Source organism: Xiphophorus maculatus, chromosome 10 (assembly GCF_002775205.1).
Source record: "Xiphophorus maculatus strain JP 163 A chromosome 10, X_maculatus-5.0-male, whole genome shotgun sequence".
In the NCBI taxonomy this organism is placed as follows: domain Eukaryota; kingdom Metazoa; phylum Chordata; class Actinopteri; order Cyprinodontiformes; family Poeciliidae; genus Xiphophorus; species Xiphophorus maculatus.
In genome coordinates this window covers 15,215,079-15,238,895 of record NC_036452.1, presented here as the reverse complement: position 1 = coordinate 15,238,895, position 23,817 = coordinate 15,215,079, and the positions used below count along the sequence as shown (strand labels likewise).

The window sequence follows — 23,817 nt, the reverse complement described above, 5'->3', positions numbered from 1 at the left end:
TGCAGTTAAGAAAATGCCACACATAATATGGCGACCACCTTCACGTACGACCCGGACTTTCCGTCGGCTGTAATATACGTACCTAGTGACGTTAGGCCACGTACTCTAATCCCGCCTCCGGTACGTCACGCATTTCTGTACGTTTTGCATTTATTTCTGTAGTCTTTTTTTTGTCTACGGAACTCCGATGCCCAGTTAAGTCCAACAAAAATGGCGACACGGGTGAGTTTATTTTGACAGGTTTATTGAAACTCCGACACCAATATACAGCGAAGGGAAATACATAAAAGTACACCATACTATTTTAGAAGGGGAAGTTTGTTACACGTAAAATGAGCCTGCACAGCATTAGCCAGAGTAGCAGGATCCGTTGTCATTCAGAAGTTCCGGAAGAAGAATCTTATGACCGGTCTGCTGTTTATAGTCGGTTCTGCTACTGGTTTATAGGTTAAAATGACCAAACACCAGAGAGTTGCTTTATCTTCCAATAAGATAATATTTCCGAGAAAAAGTTTACCTGTCTTTGACGTGTAAATGCTGCTGAATAGTAAATGTAGCCTCGGTGTTTACAAGGTAAAATGAAGGAAGTGACACTGGATTTAATGGCTGCATAAGGGTGCTTCATCTCAATCTGAAAGTTTTAATTGAAATGTTTTTATGTTATTCAGTACACATTTTTTAAAAATATTTTTCTCCATATTATTTCGTTAGTAGATTTAAATTTGACAATCCAACCATTTACACTTCAAAATACATTTACACCTGCTGAGGAAGTCTTGTTTAAAGTTAAACATAAACTAAGGATCACAGCAAGCATGTGGAAGCAAACGCTCCAAGTCAGATGAGACCAGAATTTAACTTTTTGATCCACAGACAAAACTAAAACTGATGTCGGGAGTTAGAACCTAACTGCAAAATTGAGTTTTTGGAGTTAACCTAAATGGAGTTAGATTACAAAAAACAAAATATTAAACTTGAAGCATCCTACCAGGCACCCATAGCATCCCTATATTGAAACATGGTGGTGGCAGAAATATGCTGTAGGGACAGTGGAGCAAGGAAGCTAGACAATATTTAGAAAATATGTGAACGATTACAAATGACTCAAGTCTGGTAAAGAAATATTGTTTGGATAAAGCATATTTTTGTATTGGAATTGCTTAAATCCTCTTGAGGATCTCTCATAACACTTGAACAATTTTTGTTCATAAAGTAGACACCATCCACTCCTGAATGTGACATTTTTTGTGAAGAAAAGGTTGCTCTCTTGGCATTTACTCATGACAAGTTTTAAGCATAGCATTTGCCTATGTGGATCTTTGCAAATCTCAGAAGTGACAGCAGCTTTACCTTTGACCTCTACCAAACGATATTGTGACAGTCTCATGGGGAGTTTGCTGCTCTCAGTTGACGCAACTGGCATTTCTTTGCTTTTACTCACAGAAACATTTGGCCGGGATTAATAAATCAAACAATCGCTGGAAAACTGATTTTCACAGAGCATGCTATCTTTGCACGGCGTTAAAATTTGTTTGACAACCTAAAACATTTAAAGGTGCGAGAACAGGAAATCTGTAGTGATAAATTTTTTTTCACAGCACAGTGGAGAAACTATTATTTCTCCCACTTACGTGAAGAGTAAGTGGGATTGGTATAACTAGCGGATATAGATCTGGGCTGTGGGGAAGACTAAACATTGTTCAGTCTATCTGAAAAATAATGTGCATTTTAATAATTACCAAGCGCTTCTTTGAAAGCATGTCTATCTTGCCAGAATAGTCTTTCATTTGACTATTAAAGTACATTCTAGGTTGTATGGATTCTTGCTATGAAGTAGCTAATCGGTATGTTGATGTAACTAGTTTAAAAATGCTGAGCAGCTCTTTACCATGCCACAAAAAAGAAAGAAAACAACAGCATCGTGGTGCTTTTTGATTTGTTGAACATAAAAGAAAGTGTTTCCTGACTAAATGTTTAGCATTCAGATTTCTTGGCTAAATCTTTTAAAAGTAATATTAAATTCTCAAAGGAAATATGAGTAAGTTGTGGTTATTCCTGTCTTTCTTTCAGACCATGAAGGCAGTGAGGTGCCCTACAGACGACCTCTCCCTGACCAACTGCGTCGTGATCAATGAAAAGGAGCCAAACATGGAAGAGTAAGTGGGATTTTTTCCCGATGCATCACAGTTGGTTAACTTCTTCACCCGACATAAAATCCATTTAGGGATAAACAGTGTAAACAGTGTTGAGTGTAACTTTATGAAACATACCAGAGGAGATGAGTGTGTTGACTTTAGATCTAAATCCTACCAATCAGCTGATGACAGAGAGAGGGGGCAGATTGAGTAATTACGATAAGTTTGACATATTTGAAATAATCTCATGTTTGTACAGACGATGGGCAATGCCATGTTGCTACACTTTACACCAAGCTGTTTGCTTTTTATCGATACTTCACAGGCTGATTCTAAAATAACTTGATTTGATTTTTACTTGAAGGTTTAAAGGAATAATCCCACATCTGACAGGAACGAGAATAATGCCTTAAATCTCTTTTAAAGTCTCGATTTTAGCCATCAAAAATGAAAAGTCCTTAGGTAAAGGCATTACACATAGACTGATATATTTATTTATTTGTCTCTATTAATGTCGATTATTGTGGCTTCCAGTTAAAATAAAGTTTCTCATGATACGGTGAGTGGTTGACTTAAAGGTTACCCAGCAGACAGTGACAACATTTGATTTGATCTTTTTAAGTGAAATTACCGAAATAAAAATAAAATCTTTTGGATGGTATTCCAGTTTTATTTTTATTTTTTTTCCTGAATAGGTTCAGTTAAAAACCCCCCACTTGTCTTTGTTTTTTAACCCCTGCAACTGATTATTGTTGTTGTTTGTGTTGTGCCTGCAGACATGTGGCCGTGTCCAATAACAGACAGGAGTTTGTGTTTACCATTAAGAGACATAATGAAGTGAGCGTCGGCTCCATCGCTTTCAGCCTGCCACAGGTACGGGTCACATGTTTACTCCCCCAACTACATGCTGCCTGACTGTGCCTGATCTTTACAGTTAACCCTGCAGAAAACTTGCAAAGAATGTCCTAAAGTTTGACTTAAAAAAACAGTTTTTGAATTTGTTCAAAAGACAATAAATCGTATGGTGTGAATTGTCTTGCTTGAGCCTCTTTGTCTCAATCTGTCTGTTCCTGCTTTTTTCCTCTTTTTCGCTGCCCGCTCTTCCTCTGTCTTAAACACTGGCAGCAACAGGACTCAGGTACTAGTGTAACCTCCTCACGACGGTCTTATTTTACCACCTCGCAATTACCGATTTGCTCAAGTTCTACCTGGTGTAAGCTGTTAATAAAAATGCTGTTAAATAAGACCAGTTCCAGAGGAATGTTGCACTCTGAAACATGCTGTAGTCATCTTTTTTCCTGCTAGAAATAGCTTAACTGGCAATCCTGTGCATGTTTAATTTATTCTATTTCCATCATAACAAATAAATGACCCTTAACTAATTCAAGCACTTCCTCTTTTCCCTACAGAGAAAATGGGCGGAAATCACTCTTGGAGATGACTTCAGAGGTGAGCCTTAAGAATTAAAAATCATTTAGATTTAGAACTTCGTTCTTGACCACTAGAGGGCAGTGAAGGATCAAAACTAAACTGAAATAACATGTTTTTTGAGCCATGTCATAAACATAGCTAAAATTCATATTCTACTAGAAACAAAGCGATGTTTAACAAGTAATTGAAATTATCTGAGTGTTTGTAATAACTTTTGAAAAACTCAAGTGAAAGTAGGAAGGATTTTTGCAATAAAAATAAGTAGTTATTTGTTATTTGGGATTTAACTATCGAATCTAAATGGGGCCTAAAGCAAAGAGCCTCGCAAATATTTACTTAAATGTTTCTGGACAATTTGCTTCTTGACATTTCTTTCTGCAGCCGTTCACAAGCTTTGAGTATTATTCTGACTGGACATTTGACCAATCCTCAACCAGTGGTTGTGTTATAATAGTTTGTACATTTTTAATCTAGCAGGTTATTTTTATTTGGCTTTATTCATTCAAAAACTAGCTTTGACATCTGTTTGGGGTTGTTGTGCGTCTCCATATGTTTGATATTTCATCTCACTGTCATAAAACTGACTCCTGGATGAAATTCAGTAGTCACCATCTCTCTGGCTGAGGTGTTCCTTGCACGTCTCACCCAGGAATCCCATCCAACCTTTTTGTGTTCGGTGACATTAATTTGTCATGTGTTGATTAGCCTCCAGCTGCAGACTTTAAAGACTTCAAACGGCTTGCATGCAACTGACGTTAAAGGCGCTTGACTTTAATCTGACAGAAACCGTCCAACTGACATCTGGTGGGTCATTTAATGCTGATTTCCAAACATAAAAGGGGGAGAGAGAGAGAGGAGTTCAGCTTTTCTTAAGTGACATAGAGACCGCATAGAATATTAGTTAGCCTGCAGGAAGGACAGACAGTATGACAGTAGATGTGGGTGGTGTCGGTGAACATTTGTCTCAGAGGCTGACCAGCTTCCAGAGATGGAGGTAGCCTCTTCTTTGATGAATTTTTTGCTGAAACTCTCCGAGGCCAAAGTGATGCTTGGACTGACGCGGACTATTATCAGGCGAAGAATAAAAGAGGGCCGGCCCACTGGTTTATTCACCGTCTTGAGGAAAAGAATAAGCTTCATCATGCTTTCAGCGGTTTTGACGTCATCTTAAAAGACTCGAGAAACGCTTTGTGGTCTTTGTAGTTCAGGATCAATATCATACAAGATGACATAGTTGTATGAAGGATGGGATTTGAATCAGAATCTCCTGCTGAACTGGGATAACACTTGTGTGGCTGTGTGTTTCTCAGCAGCATGGTTTGGAACTAAATGTCATTGGCAAACATTTTGGTAGCGAACTTTGCCTCATCAGTTTTAATAGCCACAATTCACTATGTATCCACGCTACCACGTTGCAGTTAATGTGGTAGCGTGGCTGTGAAGTTAAAGGGATAAAGAGTCCTTTGTTTAAAACCTAAAGCTTTTATCCTTGTTTTTTCCCCTCCACAGTAACAAACTACAAGTTTGATAAGTCCAAAGGGTGCATAAGCAACATGACTGTGGAAATTGACTTCCTCCAGAAGAAGTACATTGACAGTAACCCGTATGATACTGACAAGATGGCAAGCGAGTTCCTGCAACGCTTCTACAACCAGGCATTCTCCATCAACCAGCAGGTGTTTTGGGGCTTTACAGGGTTAAATATTAGGTCTACACAATGGCTGCAGTTTTTTTTTTTACAGAAATAAAGGTTTTTCTTCTTGTTTCCCTTGTTAAGCTGGTATTTAGTTATTCCGAAAAGCTCTTCAATCTGGTGGTGAAAGATATCGAAGCCATGGATACCAGCATCCTGAGAGGAGAAAAGACATCCGACGCTTCAGGAAAGAAGGTATCTGCAAATGTTCCTCTCATCCAGCAGCTTTCATACCGTCTCGAGTCAACTGAAGCTCTTTATTTCCAAGTTAAAGCTGTGGGTTTTTGTTGCTCAACATTTCTGTGAGATCTGTGTAACTGTGTCCAAACCAGGATTATTGTTTTCTGCTTCTGTTTTCCTCAGATGAAGGTCGGTTTGTTGCTGACAAACAGTCAAGTGATTTTTGAGAAATCGGAAAGCTCAGCTGTTGTTTTGATTGGTGAGTGTTTTTGCATGTTACAGCGCCGCGTGTTCCTCCTCCACAGATTTCTTCGTTTTTAGCTCCTCTGCTTCGCTTAAATGTTTCAGATCTTCTCAATTGTAATATCAGACAAAGACAGACTGGGTAAATTCATGTTTTTACATGTTGTTTTCATTTAATTGGAGAAAAACTATCCAAGCCCTCCTGGCCATGTCTGACAGGGTAATAGCTTTTCTGTTCAAATCATAAACTAACTGTGACTAACAACATTTTCAGGAAAGCTGAGTTCAATTTGAAAAGCCACGCCCTGGTTTGATAACTCCCAAACTTTGTCACTGCTTTCTTTATGCAATCAGCCTCTTTAATAATGAACTTTTGTTCATTATTAAACAACAACTATGTGTTGTCCATAGCCTAACACTTTTTGTATTTAAAATCCACTTTAATTTTATGTAATATTTTTATTTCATGACACACTGGGTTTTCATTGACTGCATTTTGTCAATAATTAAACTGACCAGAAAGAAATACCTGAAATATTTCCCAGAATATTGAATGCACATCATATTAGCTTTACTTTTTAAAACTTAATTATTGAAATAAACTTTTGAATTGTATTTTAACTTTTTCAAATGCACACATAAATGCTAAGATAACCCTGGAAAATTATTTTATTTTATTCCATCTAAAGCACAAGTGTCAAACTCCAGTCCTCGAGGGCCGCTGTCCTACAGCTTTTAGATGTGCCACAGGTACAAAACACTGGAATGAAATGGCTTAATTACCTCCTCCTTGTGTAGATCAGTTCTCCAGAGCCTTGCTAATGACCTAATTATTCTATTCAGGTGTTGTGCAGCAGAGGCACATCTAAAAGTTGGAGGACAGCGGCCCTTGAGGACTGGAGTTTGACACCCCTGATCTAAAGTAACTGACATTCGCTCCACCAGGGGGAGCACAACACCCACATAGGAAGGTTTGCCTTCACATTCGTTGGGCAATATAGCAATAAACAGAAGCACCTCACACACCGTTTACATTTATTATTGATTAAACAGATTGGACACAATAAAGTTTATAAACTCGCAGGAAAACGAATGCGTCGTCTTCTGCTTTTGTAGTTCTGACTTTCTGTATCCATTGGGCATATGTTAAAAAAGAGAAAAAAATGAAAGATGGCCCCGTTGCATGTTCAGGTTGGTTGGAAATGTTCTGTGATTGTCATGTTTCAGCTTGCCGGTCGTACATTTAGTGTCTTGTGCTCACTTCACCCCGAAGGAAAATCTAAAACCCGAGATGCTCGGCAGTCCATCATCAGCCCCGACTGGAACTTTGAGAAGATGGGGATTGGAGGCCTTGACAAGGAGTTTTCTGACATCTTTCGCAGAGCCTTCGCCTCACGAGTCTTCCCTCCAGACATTGTTGAACAGATGGGTAAGTGCCCCTCCTCGCCGCCCCCTTTTACATTTTTTTTGTCAGTTCTTCCTTCTCTTATTTGTCTGTTCCTGCTCATGTGTTCCTTGTGCTGAAAACAAGATTATTTTTCTGTGTCACTAGAAAATTCTCTTAAATTGTCCTCATCATGCTAGTTCTACCTCAGCCTTCTACAAATATATTCCTTAACGGTAATTTGGGGTTTTTAATTGTTTATTTGACCTTTCCTTTTTCTTGGTTGGAATAATTCAATAATATAAAACTGTAATGAATTTAGCCTAAGCCTTTGCTGGGAATTAATTTAGGGTCAAAACTGGTCAAAAATTAAAGCAGCCCTACAACATAATGCGACCCCACAATGCTTGACAATTGTGGCTTGTCCATCTGGGAGTTTCTGCAAATTTCAGTCAAACTTAGCTGTTCATTTTGGACCCGGTTCTTGGTTGGCAGGAGCTCCAGTCCATAGTCATGTTAAACTGAAGCAGAATCTCACAGCACAATGCCACCACCACCCTGCTTAACTGAGGTAGTTTTCTCAGGTTCTTAGCTTAGTGTTTTTGAAGGTCCAGTTTGAAATGTTCCAAGAAAATATAAAATACGTTTATGTTCAAGACTATTATTCAACTTCTATGAGTGCAAAATTTTAGAAGGTGCTATAAGTTTTCAGTTGTTATATGAATCTCAACATGAAGGCAAGATAATTTCTTATAAAAATGTTCTTGAATCAGCAATCGGCGTTAATCAAACAGCCAAGCCTGTGTCCTTTTATGGGCACCGCAGACCGCTGACTAAACAGCCCTGACAGAAACTTCTGCACACACTCATTAATAAGTCTCTGACAGCTGTCAGGTTACATGATGATTCACTCTAAAGGACAGCAGCTCGCTCTAATGAAAGCCATGAGTTGGACCTGTTTGTGACTCAGACCCCCAGACCTTGCTTCCCGCATCTGCATTTGATCAACCCCGCACTGTGAGTCTCACTTTTACACCCAGAAGTCTTATGAAAACCTATTGTTTGCACCTATGATTTTAAAAAATGCGCTCCATGCTTAAAGAGTGTAGCCAGAGAGACCTGTACCCACCCTGCGGTGGGGCAGTGGTGGCAGGATGACCTTTAGCTGGGTGGTTGTGTGCAGGAGCTGCCCTTTGGCTGCCGGCAGCTGGCCGGCCATCGTAATGAGATGGCGTGCCCTGATAGAGCTTCCCGCTAAGGGTAAACTTTTAATTGGTAGGCATGTGGAGCAGGGGGCTGCAGGTGCTGACAGGGAGGCGTTCCTGCTAAAAGTCTGAAAGTTTCACCTTGTCTCCCCTTTGCTCCCGGAGAGGCGAGACAGACGGACAGAAACTTCAGAGCTTTGTCTCCGAAAACCACAGAGACAAGCACATCACTTTTCCCCGCCGCGCTCTGCCCCCGTCCCACCTGTCAGCCCGGCTGCTTTTCCCTCAGCACAACCAAATGGCATCTCAGATGGTTATCTGGGGTTGCTCAATTAGTCTGGGCTAAATGTCATTAGGCAGGTGCAAAAGGCCATGAAAAGATTCAGACTTTGAGCAAAATCCCGTGGAGAGTTCATCTCATCCAGACACACTTGAACTTTAGAGGGGAAAAAAACCCCCATAAATATATAAAAATGAAGTTATTGATCAGAAGTTTGTGCCGGTGGAGCGATTAATTGAATTAGTCGTGGTATATTGATTGTTGAAACAATTGTCAACTAATTTAGTAGTCAATTAGTTGACTCAAAAATAAGACGTTTGCAGTAATTCAGTCAAAACTGTACAAATAATATACACATTTTGCATTTAAGATGACAAAACTTTCTTTGTCTGCAAATGTGTTCTACCCAGAAGTCCTCAAGTGGCGTAGTTTTAGCTTCACTCGGTTCAAATGTGGTAAAAAAAAAAATCCTATTAATCATCTTTTGCTATCCAACTATTAATCGGTTTATCGGTTGACTTGTCTTTTGTTTTGTTTTTTAAACTCTTAAATTAAATTTTAAAAAATTATTTATTGGGAAAGAAGTAAAAAATCACTTTCTCCCAACAATGGCTTATTTTCTTGCCAGACTTTAATAAGAGACAGAATTTTAGAGCTCACAATTAATAGATCGCTACTGCTTGATCTCTTGTCTGATCAGTGTTAGATTTAGCTGAGATTCAGTTATTCTAATTAAGACAATTGCATATGAGAAAGAGGGACTGAATACATATGCATGCCACACCTTTCAGATTTTATGTTTAAAAAATGGAAACAATTCACTTTTTTACGCATTACTTCATATCGGCTGATCTCATACACCACAGAATGCATTTTGTGTGGTTTTATTTTCTTGTATTGTGTGTTTCATCCCTTATGTGAGATTTTTATATTTTTTGAATGTGTAAGTTTTGTTAAAGCAAGTCCTCTGTGTTGAAATGAACCCTTCTTCTCGCACTGCGCTTGTTTCTGCCTCCAGGCTGCAAACACGTGAAGGGAATCCTGCTGTACGGCCCTCCGGGCTGCGGTAAAACCCTCATGGCCCGTCAGATCGGCAAGATGCTGAAAGCCCGGGAGCCAAAGATCGTCAACGGCCCAGAGATCCTCAACAAGTACGTTGGAGAGTCTGAAGCTAACATCAGGAAGCTGTTCGCAGATGCAGAAGACGAGCAGAAGAGGGTAAGAGGAGAATACGCTGTTCCCTTTTTTTCAGAAAGTCACTTTCATGGAGACAGTTTTATTCAAAGCAAAAAAAAAAAAAAAAGCTTTCCGGTGTTGCAGAAGGATCTTGCCCTGTTTTATTAGCCATTTATTTTGTTATTAATGTCAAAACATTCCCGAACCCTTCATTGAGACATCAGAAGTCTCAGACCTCTTTAAAATAATAATAAAAAAACAATAACTAATATCTTCACAAGTGGAGAGATCTGCCCTTTAGCCCGACGTAGCTGTGAAGTTCTGCTTAAAGCCCAGCAGCGATCAGTGACACGAGCGTCACTCTGCACCACTTAATGATAGCGCTGGGTTCTCCTTGACCCCTTATTAGGCCTCCATATGCAAACACACCCCTACACACGCACACACAGAGGATCCAGTGTGTAACATGCGCAGCCCCACACCTGCCTTAAATGCTACGTCAGGGTTGACAGGCCCGTAGATGGAGGGATAACCCCCCACCCTGCTGCTGGCTCATTTATTCCATCTGTTTGTCTGTGGACGGCCAGGATTTGGCTCAAATTAGATAAACGTGGAGATGTATAAAAACAGTTCTTTGCGCGAGCATTCATACCCATTAGATCTTTTTTTCCATTTCGTCACATTACAACCACACATTTTTAGTGTGACGGGTCACAATTGCAAAGTGGAAAGACAATGACCCAACACACCAGACAGACATTAAAACATAGAAGTGCTGACATCATGCTGTGGGCATTTGTTTTCTTCAGCACGGACAGGTGAGCTGGTCTGAGTTGATGGGAATGGTGAGGGGAGCTAAATAAAGGGCAATCCTTAAAGAGACACTTTGATCAGTTATTATTAAGATGATTGTTGTGCCTTTCAAACTTTTTTACATCATGTTTCAAAGAAAAACATCTGTGGTATATATTGGTAGATCAGAACAAAGTAGTGCTTTATATTGCTAAATGGAAGGAAAACTAAGAGTTTTGTTTTTAAAACCCTTACAGTTAAGAATTTAAAATGTAAGATATACATTTCTATTCAGGCCTACTTCTTTCTAAAATGCGTCAAGCTCAGTCGGATTGGATGGAAAACAGTTTTCAAGTCCCGATAAACATTCTCAGTTGGCTGCAGGTCTGTACTTTGATTGACATAAAAATGCTCTGATCTAAAACCATTCCTTTGTAGCAGTTGGCGTTTAATTCTGCTAAAAGATGAACCTCCACCCCAGTATCAAGTCTTTTCCAACCATCACCAGGTTTTCCTCCAGGATGGCCCTTTATTCAGCTCTATAAACCTTCCTATCAAGTCCGAGCTGTTTCCATTTCTCTAGAGAAGAAGAACATCCCAATATCATGATACTGCCACCACCAGATGGTGTGTTGTTGACTAATTTTCTCCTTTAAGTCCTTCCCACACCAGCTGGATTTATACTGACAAACCTGGACTCTACTTATTCATTAAGAAACATTCAAAAGCAATTGATTGTTCTGGATTTTATGTGCAGTTTTTCTATCACACAGAATAAAAAAAAAACACTAAACACAGGCAATACCCTTAGGGAACTGGAAGGTTTGTAAGCTTGATCATTCTGACAAAGTGTGTTTGGCATTAAGAGGCGAAGAGAGACCTCCGTGCTTGTAGGTGCAGATGTTTTAAGATAACAGCAGACGGCTTATTTACGGTCTGCGCGTTAATCTTCCTCCTCTCCTGCCTGGCTCCGCAGCTCGGAGCCAACAGCGGCCTCCACATCATCATCTTCGACGAGATCGACGCCATCTGCAAGCAGCGCGGCAGCATGGCGGGCAGCACCGGCGTCCACGACACAGTGGTCAACCAGCTGCTTTCCAAGATAGACGGAGTGGAGCAGCTAAACAACATCTTGGTCATAGGTGAAAAGCCCCGTCGCTCTCACTTTCTCTCCGGGTTTATGCAACATAAACTCTCACACTCAACAGGCTGTGCAGTGTTCTAGCTGAGCACCTGCACTCTATCTCCTGTGTGTCATTCATCCTCTTCCCGTGTTTCCCTTCCTCTCCTGCTATCTCGCCATCTCCCGTCTCCCTCAGGTATGACCAACAGGCCCGACCTGATAGATGAGGCCTTGCTGAGGCCCGGAAGACTGGAGGTGAAGATGGAGATTGGTAAGAAATGAAGAACACACACAGACAAGGCTTCACTCCACTGTTTATTTCAAGCAGCGTCTCTCACAGGCCGCAATGTGGATTTATATTGTATTAATGATAACAGCAAAAAAAAACTATTAATTGGTCCAACATTCCTGTCTAAACTAAAGTAAACAGTCAGGTGGGCGGTCTTTTGCTCCAGATACATTTAAGAATGTTTTCTTAAATTTTGTGTTAAATAAACAAATTTTTTTACCTGTTATTGTTACAGACACGCTTTATAATTTATTTATTGAATCCAGACATTAACAAATGAAGCCCAGACTAAAACAAAGCAGTGAAATCCCTCAGCTGTTGGTAGCCAGAATGTTATGCAAAAAGCCCATTTTTTCTCATTTCTTTGTCCTTATTAGTCAAAGCTTATCCTTGCAAACTAAATGAGCATTACTTAAATATCTTAAATTATAATTAGAAACAGTTTCAACAAATATCAAACTTACTCCAAAGGGAGAGATTATGTCTAGAGTGCTCAATTAGAATGAGTATGCTGTATCCAATGGGGATGAAAATGGTCAGAATGATAGTAGGAACTTAATTCTGCTCATATTATTGCCACAGTACAAGATTACTTTCATAGTGCATGGGAGTTGGGGTGTTTAGAATAGCTTTTCAACTTAATAACTACTCACTTACTAAAATCATTCTCCAACTTTTTCTTTCTCCAGGGTTACCAGACGAAAATGGTCGCATTCAGATCCTAAACATCCACACAACAAAGATGCGCCAATACAACCTGCTGGCCACTGATGTGGACATTAAGGAGCTTGCTGTGGAAACTAAAAACTACAGCGGTGCTGAGTTGGAGGGACTGGTCCGGGCCGCACAGTCCACCGCCATGAACAGACACATCAAGGTCAGATTTTCCTTATTTTAGGGCTTTTTCGATATGTGCATTGTAAAAACTGAAAAAAAAAAAATACTGTACATCTTACAAGAAGTAAATACTATATGAATCCAGGTGCAGTGCAGGTGATTATTATGTTCGGACTTAAGCGTTTTATCAGGTGCACTGGCTCAAATCTACACAGCTCACTGCTGCACACAGATAAGGAAAAGTTCTCATCTGTTAAGTGTTCTGCCCCCACAGGCGCATACACTCAGAGAGCAGCAGATATTAGAGGGTGATGATAAGTGACGGACAAGGGGTGTACAGATCTCTGATGGCTCTGACGCTTTTCTTCACTCCTCTAAGCAATTATTCTTCCCTCCCTCTCCCTGTCTGACCTTTTTGCTACGGGGGGAATGCTGTCTCATGGCACGTTGAGCAATCTAAATGTGCCGTATTTCACGTAAAGGCGGTATTTACCAGGGGGACATTGAATTGTATCAGTTAGGAATGTACTTTTTTTTTTTGCGCTGTTGCAGGCCAGCAGCACAGTGGAGGTTGACATTCAGACGGCAGAGAAGCTGCAGGTCAGCAGACTGGATTTCATGGCCTCACTAAATAACGATATCAAACCGGTAAGTTTGTGTGTGCGTCTCTGTTTGTTTCTGTCCTGATGGAGTCAAATAGGGACAGGAAGTCACCAATCAAACTGGTTTCCATCATGTATAGTCATTCCCTTTTCTGCCTTACCAACAGTAGGAGACCGTGGAGCTCTTTATTTTGGCTCTGCAGAAAATCATGTGCTATATTGTAGTAAAATTATTAATATACATTGGTAGTCAGAATGAGCACATGCTTTTTTATATACATCCTAAGTATGTCATATTCTAGTTTTCTCTATACTTATATATCCTCCTTTTTAATTATGTATATATTTAAAATATCACTCTTAGTACTTCTCTCTATTGTAATGTACAGTACATACTATTTTTGCATACCTGGCCAGGACAGCTATGTAGCAGCTAGCTGACTAGTAGATCAGATATCTGTCTGGAAGTTTGCTTAGCAAGCTGCTTGTGTAGCTAGTATCCTATTTGTCTATTACTTTGGATAGATGACTATTTGCCTGTTGAAGTGAATAGCGATCTGGTCAGTTTTCCAGCTTTTGAGTAATATTAGTATGAATTATTGCAACTCCAACTTGTGTAAAAGTTTAAAAACATTTGAAATTGTGTTAGTTGTACCAACAACATTTAACAAATTTTTCGTTATGTATAACATGGTACAATAATATTTTCTGTCTATTTTCAGGCGTATGGAACCAACCAGGAGGACTACGCCAGTTACATCATGAACGGTATAATCCGGTGGGGTGATCCAGTTTCAGCAGTCCTGGAGGATGGAGAGCTGCTGGTCCAGCAGACGAAGAACAGTGATCGTACGCCGCTGGTCTCTGTGCTCCTGGAAGGTAGATCAACATTAATGTGTTCAAACCCACAGGAAGAAAAACATTATTTTTCCAACTAAACTTTCCGTGTTTCCCTCTCAGGCCCACCTAACAGCGGGAAAACAGCTCTGGCAGCTAAGATTGCTGAAGACTCCCAGTTCCCTTTTATCAAGATCTGTTCACCCGACAAGATGATCGGACACTCTGAGATCGCCAAGTGTCAAGCAATTAAAAAGGTACGCTTCATTTTCATCTACTGAAAAGTTTAAATATACATCATTTTTTTTAAACTCTAACTCGCAGGAGATATTAGAATTAAAAAACATTGTTTTTTTTTGTTGTTTTTTTAAAACCACACATTTTAAAGGGACTTGTTGAAATGCAGTTCTTGTGGGTGAAAGTATAGATCCAAGTTTTTCTGTTAACTACTGATGTAATATGGACCTAATAACCTTGAATTGAGGAAAAGCGTTTTTTACTGAAAACAATTAAAGGAATTTAAATCTAGAATAAACTCATCCAAAGTTATTTTGTCAGTTTCATCTTAGATTTAATGCTTAATTGGTTTCTGTTTTTTAATAGATATTTGAAGATGCTTACAAATCGCAGCTGAGCTGTGTGGTAGTTGATGACATTGAGCGCCTGTTGGGTAAGAACCTTGTTTCATAGAAATCAGTGTCGATATATGTTATCCTGTCAATCATACTCAGGTTAAAATGCATTATTTTTTTTCAGATTATGTACCGATTGGTCCTCGTTTCTCCAACTTAGTGCTACAAGCTCTGCTGGTTCTCCTCAAGAAACCGCCTCCAAAGGTACTAGCAGTTTTAGTTGTGTTATTTATGTCCTCCTCATGCTGTTAGACCTTAGGCAGCAGAAAGAGGGCAGCAGATCTTATAGATGTCTACACAAGGTCTTATGAGGAATTGATGGAGGTCCTTGGCTGCGACTGGCATGTGTGAGCAACTGTGTGAGGTTATTAGCAAATGTTTTGCTCCGGGTCCGTTGTGCTCAGAGTGAATGGTGGCGATACAGACCAATTTCTCATAGCTTCTTTGGTTGTAGTTTGTTGTTGTGTTTGTAAATGAGGGTATAACCCACTATATGGCTGCTTGAGAAGTGGCGCGGGGCCGGGCGCTGAATGCCTGGGTGCAGAGCTCCTCCGGGGTTGTAAAGCGCTGAGCCCAGCGGGGTGCCTGGGGCCGGGGGAGGCCAGGGGGACACGGAGGAGAATGGGCTCTGTGAGAGATCCAGGACCTGGCAGAGCTGCCGCCTGTGTGGCACCTCATCTGCATGCAGCATCACAACCCCCCACGCCATGGGGGGGAGCGGGCAGCTATAATCCGCCTGTCTGCTCACCACTCCTCTGCTTCTCCTTCCTCCGTTGTCTGCTCCTGGTTGTCCTCCAGCTCGTCGGCTTAGTGGAGCTGCAGTTCTTCTCTTTTGTCTTCTTTTTTTTTTTGCTCATGTTTGCCCTCTGTGCTGTTGTTTTCTACTCTATTCTGCTATTAGTTTCTGTTCAGTATGCTCTTGTTGCGACTGAGACCCCGCTAAATGCCATCCTTCAGCAGGGCCGACGGTGAATCGCATAATCGATTTATTATTTTAAAGTCTGCAGAAAAACCTAAAATGAAATGAAGCAGAAAATGGCTCGTAAGGAGTTTTCTTGGCCTTATGTTTAAATAAACAGCACAGAATTGTCTAAAATGATGTTTAATGCATCTGGTTACCTTTATTTTTTCTCAGATATTTGTAAATTATTGGACAATTTTAAGAAATTTTGAGAGTTTTTAATGTATGTTTTATTTTCTATAATATGTCTATTTATTTTTTTTTAAAGTCTGCATTCAGACTTCCTCATAAGGAAAAACAGATGTTTATATCTGTTTATTACATGTTATTTTTTGATTTTATGTGACGGTGTAATTGAGCATCATTTTATTGATTGTGTTCTTTACAATGTGCAAAAAAGGTGCAAGATATAAGTAAATGGTCATCTGCTTGTAATGCAGATTGAACACGCAGGGTTTTGGTTTTTGTAACGGGATTCAAGTCTTTTCAATTGAACAGAAAATCCACAAAACTTACATCCATGTCTACAACATGTGCTATTCCATTTTCTCTTTTCTTTCTATATGTGAGCTTTCTGGTTTAAAATCAAGTTTGAATCTCTGGAGAGAAAAATCAGGGAGTAAATTGGTGATAAACAAAAAAAAGGAATGAACCACGTGTCTCCTCCCTTTCAGGGACGTAAGCTGCTGATCATCGGCACTACGAGTCGCAGAGACGTGCTCCAGGAAATGGAGATGTTGGACGCTTTCAGCACCACCATCCACATTCCCAGTATTTCCAGGGGAGAGCAGCTCGTACAGGCCCTGGAGGTAAAACATGCACCACTCAAATTGAGCAGGATAATTAATTACATGTTCCTGATATTATGCATTCTCTCTATTTCTCGTAGGGATTCGGTAGTGAAAATGATTCAGTCTAAATTTCACAGAGAGAATCTCAATCACAAATACACAAGAGACAAAATTGAACATAGATTTTACATCAGTGAGTGAAAGAAGTGCTTAATCCCCAAGAAAAACAGGATGTAAAACTAATAGCATTTTTGCTGATTATCCAGAATCCTGAACATGTTGTCGGGGTCAAATACTTATTTCATTCAGTGAAATGGAAAAATATATAACTTTTGTTTTATGCCTTTATTGTCCTTGCATCTTAAAATTAACCTAGCATAAAAATCAGTCATATAAATGGCTAAATTTGTATAATATCAAAAAAAAGAATGTAATTGAAAAGTTAATTTATTCATATTTCCAGTAACACAATTCACCCAGTGAAACACATTATGTAGATTAATTACACACTGTCTGAAGTTTTCAAGCCCTTATGTCTGGTAGTGCATCTTCTATTTTATTGAATTTGAATACATTTGAATTTTATTGAAAAGTAAAATTATTTTCATAATTCAATTTAATAAAAACACTGTGTCTGCAGACTGAGGCTCAGAAGCCACATTTAAGCTTTCGAGAGTGGCTCTTTGACAGAGTTTTTAAATATAAATAAATAAAAGTATTTATTTAAAAAATGCTAATTTTAGCTGGTTTTCCATGTGTATTTTTATGCAATAAATGCCACAACAAATTCTCAGAAATGAAGGAAAATGTTTTTCACTTTTGAAAAGTGCTTTTTTTTCCCCCATTACTTTTCCATCAACTTGAAATTCAGCAAAATGCATAAAATATTTGTATTTGTATTTTTTAAATAATACCCCAAAATACAAATTTTGATCCTTCAATTTAATTACAAAACCCACCCATTTTGTAAAGTATGTTTTTATTAAATAGAAAAAGACACGTTATCTAAATAAGTGCAGATTTGGTCACATGAGATGATTTTATTGAGCAGAAGTGAGGATAAAAATGTCTCTTTGGATTGTAAAAGCTGCTGACCCATGATGTAGGAAATAACATGGACTTAATATTTCTGGTTTTAAGATTATTTTTGTTGATCTTTATTGATCTGATTCTATGATAACTTGAATTGTGAGTTTTCATAATCCTCGAGATTAACTAAAAACTCAATCATCTATTAGTTTCACTTCACGGAAGTAACTACTTTGTGAAACTGAAATTGAGCGGGATCTCAATATATTTACTTATTACTGTATGTTTTGTATCATATCTGAGCTATTTTCATATTTTATGTGGTTATGTTCAACTTGTATCTCTTCTCTCTGCTCCCCTCAGCTGTTGGGGTCTTTCCAGGAGAAAGAACGACTCAGCATAGCTAAAGCAGTGAAGGACAAAAGCTTGTGGATTGGCATAAAGAAGCTGCTCATGCTGATTGAAATGGCCGCACAGGTATGGATAACAATATTAGTTATTATTCAACATAACACTTGACTGTTGAACTGGAATAACTTAATAGAGCTCCTTAAGGATTGTTGTAGTATTTGAAAGCACGCTGGCTCAGTAGCTCTCCAGGATTTCTGGAGGTGCTTCAGTTTGATTTTTTTCATTATTATTATTAAGCTGCATTTCCACCAGATGAACAGTATGTGAATATTCTCACTTTAACAGAAAAGAAATCCCTTAAAGACCTGATACAGGACTTGAGAGATGCAACATTCTTCACTTGAACAAAGGTTTTTGCAATTTGTAGCAAGTTTTTTTTATTTATTATTATTATCTTTTTTTTTTAAAGCAAAATTGATTTTTATGTCACCTAATTTTTTACTCGAGGGACTATTTGATAATTAAAGTTCCAATACACTAATGAAAATCCACATTTTATATTATTTGTATAAATGTCTTTTATTTTTAGTTATATTTTCAATAATTAATTGTTTGAAGAGACAAAAAAAAATCTACTTTGAGAAATGAATCTTTTCCATATGAGGTCACGTTGCTGTGAAACCAAATCAATTTATTTTTAAGGCTTTTTGCACATCTGCACCAGGGATGCTAATAAGTGCGGAGAGTGCTGTATATCACTGCTTTTATAGCTTTGTGTTGGCTCCAACAATGACTGATCCTTCCTCATTTTGCTCTATAGCAAAGATTTAATTCACAACGTCTGTAAAACAGTTCCTTTTCGTGGAAGCCCTCACATTCAGAACACGGTTTCGTAACCGTGAACCGAACTGCGTCCCAGCAGCTGGGAGAACTGCTCGTGAACTGGAGCCGTACTGGAGCGCTCTGCTCGACAAATCATCAGCGAAGCCACACGGTTTTCATTCCAGCTTGCGGATGACAGGTTTTTGTCCCAGACTGACAACAAACAGGCCGTCGAGAGCTGAGAGTGTCAGCCAGATGTGGAGGAACACGGAGGGATGGGTTGATTCAGCTCAGACCACACTGCCAGTTTCAAATTTGTGCTCTGAATATAAAATCCAACATGACTGATTGATTGGAAAGGCTATCTTGCATCTTCCAGCGCTTCAATTTTAACCCCTCAACTGTATCAACTTGCCCAACTTCAACTCTGCACCTAGTGTGTTAGTAAAGTTGAACAAACTTGATTATTTGCTGTCAGAATTTTTTTCCATATAGGAATTTGCACTGATATCAGATGTATCAAAATTTGGTTTCCAATTCTTCATTTTATTGGTTTCCCTTTGATAGATACAATAAGATTCGATATGGTTTTAATTTTTTTAAATGAGATAAAGGAAAAACCCTAAACAAATATATATTTTTTGTTTTGATGTAGTGTTTTTTTTATTTTTATTTAGTCTCATTGCCACCAAAAGCACATTTATTTTGTTGGGATTTTGTGTGATGGACACAAAGTAGTCCATCATTGTGAAGTATGCAATTTATTCTCTAAGTGGTCAATATTAACTCTGGAAGAGCTGCATATATTCCCATTTCAGATGGAAGAAAAACTTCTAGACATTGAAACCACAAAGCTGCTTTTTATGGAAAAGCACCAATGGAAGTCCATAGCGAGCATGTCGTAGAAAGTGACCTACGACACTTGAGCCTCAAATGAGACTAGAGGTAACTTTCAGCCCTCCATGCAAAATGCTAAGGAAGCCTCTCGTATTTGATGAAGCTAAATTCAGGACAATACTGCAAGAAAATCTGAGAGATGCTGCAATCGACTTGGGACAGAAGTTCACTTATAACAGGACAACAATCCTAAATACACAGTCGGAAATGCAATAGGATGGTTTTTAGATCAAAGAATGTTAATGTTCTAAAATGGCCTTGTCAAAGTCCCAAGCTAAATCAAATCAATAATGACAGCAGAACAGGACTGTAGAAAGTACCGACTCAGGAATACTCATGCATGTCAAATTTCTAGTTGTTAACCGATTTTAAATGTATGCATTGTTTTCCTTCCGCTTTACAACAATGCACCACTTTGCATCGCTCCAGATGAAACAAATCAAAGTTTGTGGTTGTAACGTGACTAAATGTCCGAGGTTTAACTGATATAAATCCCTTTGTGAGGCACTGCACCTTATTTTGCTGCTTGTGTAGCCCGACAGAACGTCTCCTGCAGCATCATCTCCTAACTTTGTGTCTGTTCGCTTAGCCTGGATGCGGTGTGTAAGAGCTGTGGTATGCACTGTTGCAGCCATGTTTTACACCCTCCCTGTTCTGCGCCTGAAGAAATATGAACCTGTGTTCGCCGAGACATGCTGCGAACAGGCGTGTGGCGTCACTCGTCTTCACATTCCCGGTTTCCCTCTTGTTGCTCCCGTGCTTCACAGAGGTTGAATCCGCTTCTTCTCTCGCTCTGCCCTTTTTTTTTTTTCACAGTTTGATGTAAAACGAGGTGTTCCAGTTTTAGCAAAAGTGAAACAGCTTCTAAGACGTTTCTCTCTTGCAGATGGACCCCGATTACAGAGTCAGTAAGTTCCTGAGTCTACTGAGGGATGAAGGAGGGTAAGTATCCTCTTCCTGTTTCTGTGACACTGAACACTCTCACCACACTCGCACACATCTGTCACTGTTGACCGAGACAGGGAAGAGCCAGATGTATACATTTCGATCAGTATATGAAGTGAGATTAATAATACACATGTTCTCTCTCTGTTATCTTTTTTTTTTCTGCAGCCTTGGCTCTAAGCTGGTTGGAATCTGAAGGAACACAGTGAGGAAGAGTCATCCTTCATTGGTAAGACTGCAGAGCCTGGATTAAAGGGAGATTACATGGAGATGAGCACATGTAGCGGCAAACCAGATTAACAATGACCATTGGCTTCATTAACACTCCTCATGCAAATGAAATTGGAAACTGCAGGGCTTGTTCGGTACGGTGGAAAAGTTTAATATCAACCCTGATTTGTGAGATATCCTCCCCACCCTCTCTCCAGATTTCTTCTCTTTTGAAATGTTTCGGATCACCAAGCGTCTTTTAGACAAAGACAGCCTGAGTAAATAAAAAACAAGATTTTCATTTATTAAAGGAAAAGAGCCAGCAAAGCCAACCTGAAATGTGGAAAAGTAATTGTCCATTAAACCTAGCAGCAGGTGCCGTAAAGCATTTCTCATAGCTAATGGGTGTTTTGCGTCCTTGTTGAGAAGTTTGAATCAACCTTTCTTCGCAGAGGTCTTTTAATTCAGTCACATTGAAGCGTTCTTGGGCATTACCAGCCTGATTATGGCCTGATTTAAGGCTGGACTTTGACTAGGTCACTCTAAAACCTTTGTGTCTACTATTTATTGATCAATTTTAATCACTTAACCACTAATTTTTAATCCTGCCGTGAACTCATGGCCGGACAGCAAGGCATCCTGAAGAAGCAAAACGACGACCACGTTTGAATTTTTAATACAACATCCTTCTTTGAAATGATGCCAATTTTGTCAGATGTAACAGCGACACCTTTTAGAAGGTTCCACTTTTTTCTCATCAGTCCACAGAAGTCATGAAGATCATCAGGATCACATTTCCACTCATTTTGATCAGGGTGTGTTTCTGGCCTCCTGTCTCTCAAATGGTTGCAATTTTTTTCCTCAGTCTTCTATTACTTATTGTTAAATCATCAATACTTACCTAAGCTGGCGATTAATGTTCAGACAGATGACAGTGATTTTAATTCTAATGTTTTTAATACTTAAAAAAAAAAAAATAGGTTGGAGTATAATGTCTTTCTTTTGAGTTTGCTTGGCCTACTTCATACAGTCAGGCAGGATCTACTTATATCTGGATATTGACAATCACAAAGTAATCTTAAAGTATTAAAATAATATTTAAAACATAACACCATCACTCTCCTAACAAGTAGTCAAGGTAACTGACGTGTAGTCTGATTGTTAGAAGATAAGAAGGGAAGATTTGTCTTTTTCTACAGTAGATGTACAGTACATGCTCTTCATCATGTATGTGTAATTTTGAGTCTGTAAATTTGATCCAAATTTTACGTTTTTGCCTGTAATGAGAGCATTTGAACTGAAATTTGAAACAAAACAAAACTCAAAGTTTCCAAAAGTTAAGTACCACACGCTTAACGGCGCCTTTTAACATCCATCCTGTGAAACTTGGCTGCCCACGGTGCAAAGACTACAAGAAAAACCTTCTTTGCCTGCTGCAGGAGTTTTACTTCTCATCGCAGCCTCAGAGACTTATGGTATAGTCGGCATAAACAGCGTTCCTAAAAATAAGCCGACTAGACAGCTGCTCCCCTGTGGCGGCAAGTCCTCTTTTTTTTTTTTTTTTTTTTTCTTCCCTGCCAATCTCTTCTCACTTATATTTGTTTGTTTTGGGGTTTTTTTCTCCGCTCAGTGACTGAGAAGCGGAGGCCTGAAAGAGGCTGGCAGGGGGAAGCATCAATCTGGATCCTTCCTTCTCGTCCCTGTGAAGTTCCCTCCAGTGCAGATGTCAGCAGCAGCCACCGACCAGGACATCGACTTCACTTCAAACCTGTGCCAAGATGGGAAATGAGACTAGAAGTGTGTATATGGGATACTTGCGTTTTGGATTTACTGATGACTAAAGCTGCCATCCTTGTCGCCAGAGCTGCTTAGGGATTTTTACTCATTTACGTTAAAGAGTCAGCGCAACTGAGGCACGTCTATAGCAACATGTGCACAAACACTAATTATGAGACAGTTTTATTTCAATGCACGGATTTGTAGCCTAATCATTCCATGACACGACTTGGTGTTCAAGTTGTGCACTCGCTTCTATCTGATCTTTTTATTATATGAATAAATTCTGTTGCTTGCAAGACACTCTGGTTTTGTTAATTAATGCTCATCAATCTTTAGACTGTGTGCAACATTTAAGAATCGTGCCTCATTTCTCTGTTCTGGTCATCCAGACTTTTGTAATGTTTAGATATTTAGAGGTTTGTTTTTGTTTTTAACTTTGACTATTATTTATCTCACTTCTGCGCAGCATTGTTTGTGCAAAACCTTGAAAATTATTCAAACTCTTTAAAGTTCTTCATTTTCATAAATTTTACTTTTAAAGAACATTTTGTGTGACGCCCTTACATAATGTAGCTCATACTGGTGGTGCTTTCTGATATGGGCAACTGCTCAGGGCAGCATCTTGTTGGGGGGTCGTCTTCCCTTCTTGGTTTTGTGTTTTCACCCATCTGTGGTCTAGACCAGGAAACTGTCAAAGCTTCTGCCTTAATAGCTGTGACAGTAACCACTTTAATATAAGTGGTTACTTTAACTGCTGGAAGACAATTACAGGCTTAGTAAGAATGCAGAATTAGTTGTAACAAAGAGAAAAGTTTCAAAGCCTTGTAGTGCTGTGAGTGATGCTGCTTACATTTCTTCTGGTTTTATTAGAACTGAGGAACGTGTTGTTTCGTTGCCTGTGGCTCAGTTTTAAGAATTGTGAGCTCTAGTGAGAATCGACCTCAATAAATGAAGAACAGCAAATTGGATGTAAATCAATAAAATCCAGGGTTCCAACGCATTTTCCAAGTAAACGTCCCACACTTTTCTAACCTCTAGAGTTCTCAGTCAGTATTTGAATCATTGTCTGTGTTTAAAGTATCAAAGATTGCATACAAATTTTAGATATTTCCAAATTGTTCAGATGCAAAAGCTGCAAAACCAAATGCCATGAAGAAAGCTAGATGAGTGGAATGGGTGGACGGATGGATGCA

The 23,817-nt window shown here is 39.2% G+C and overlaps 1 protein-coding gene across 1 annotated transcript; it reads left to right on the top strand.

The window, feature by feature from the left end:
* The first annotated feature begins 125 nt into the window (after positions 1-125).
* Positions 126-22,924, top strand: LOC102217733 (vesicle-fusing ATPase-like). Its single transcript, XM_023341544.1, has 22 exons — positions 126-222; positions 2,071-2,156; positions 2,912-3,008; positions 3,545-3,584; positions 5,076-5,242; positions 5,344-5,454; positions 5,623-5,698; positions 6,956-7,111; positions 9,570-9,769; positions 11,496-11,661; positions 11,839-11,913; positions 12,621-12,808; positions 13,321-13,416; positions 14,093-14,249; positions 14,331-14,464; positions 14,811-14,877; positions 14,964-15,043; positions 16,475-16,609; positions 17,984-18,097; positions 20,577-20,632; positions 20,804-20,864; positions 22,476-22,924. Exons 1-21 carry the CDS (start codon positions 211-213, stop codon positions 20,829-20,831), a joined length of 2,241 nt encoding a protein of 746 aa, XP_023197312.1. The 5' UTR covers positions 126-210; the 3' UTR covers positions 20,832-20,864; positions 22,476-22,924.
* The last annotated feature ends 893 nt before the right edge of the window (positions 22,925-23,817 follow it).

What these genes read in the sequence shown, in the direction of transcription:
- LOC102217733 (XM_023341544.1), top strand. An exon ending in CCGACGCTTCAGGAAAGAAG is followed by an intron (nt 5,455 to 5,622) that starts GTATCTGCAAAT and finishes TGTTTTCCTCAG; the next exon opens with ATGAAGGTCGGTTTGTTGCT. An exon ending in TAAATAACGATATCAAACCG is followed by an intron (nt 13,417 to 14,092) that starts GTAAGTTTGTGT and finishes GTCTATTTTCAG; the next exon opens with GCGTATGGAACCAACCAGGA.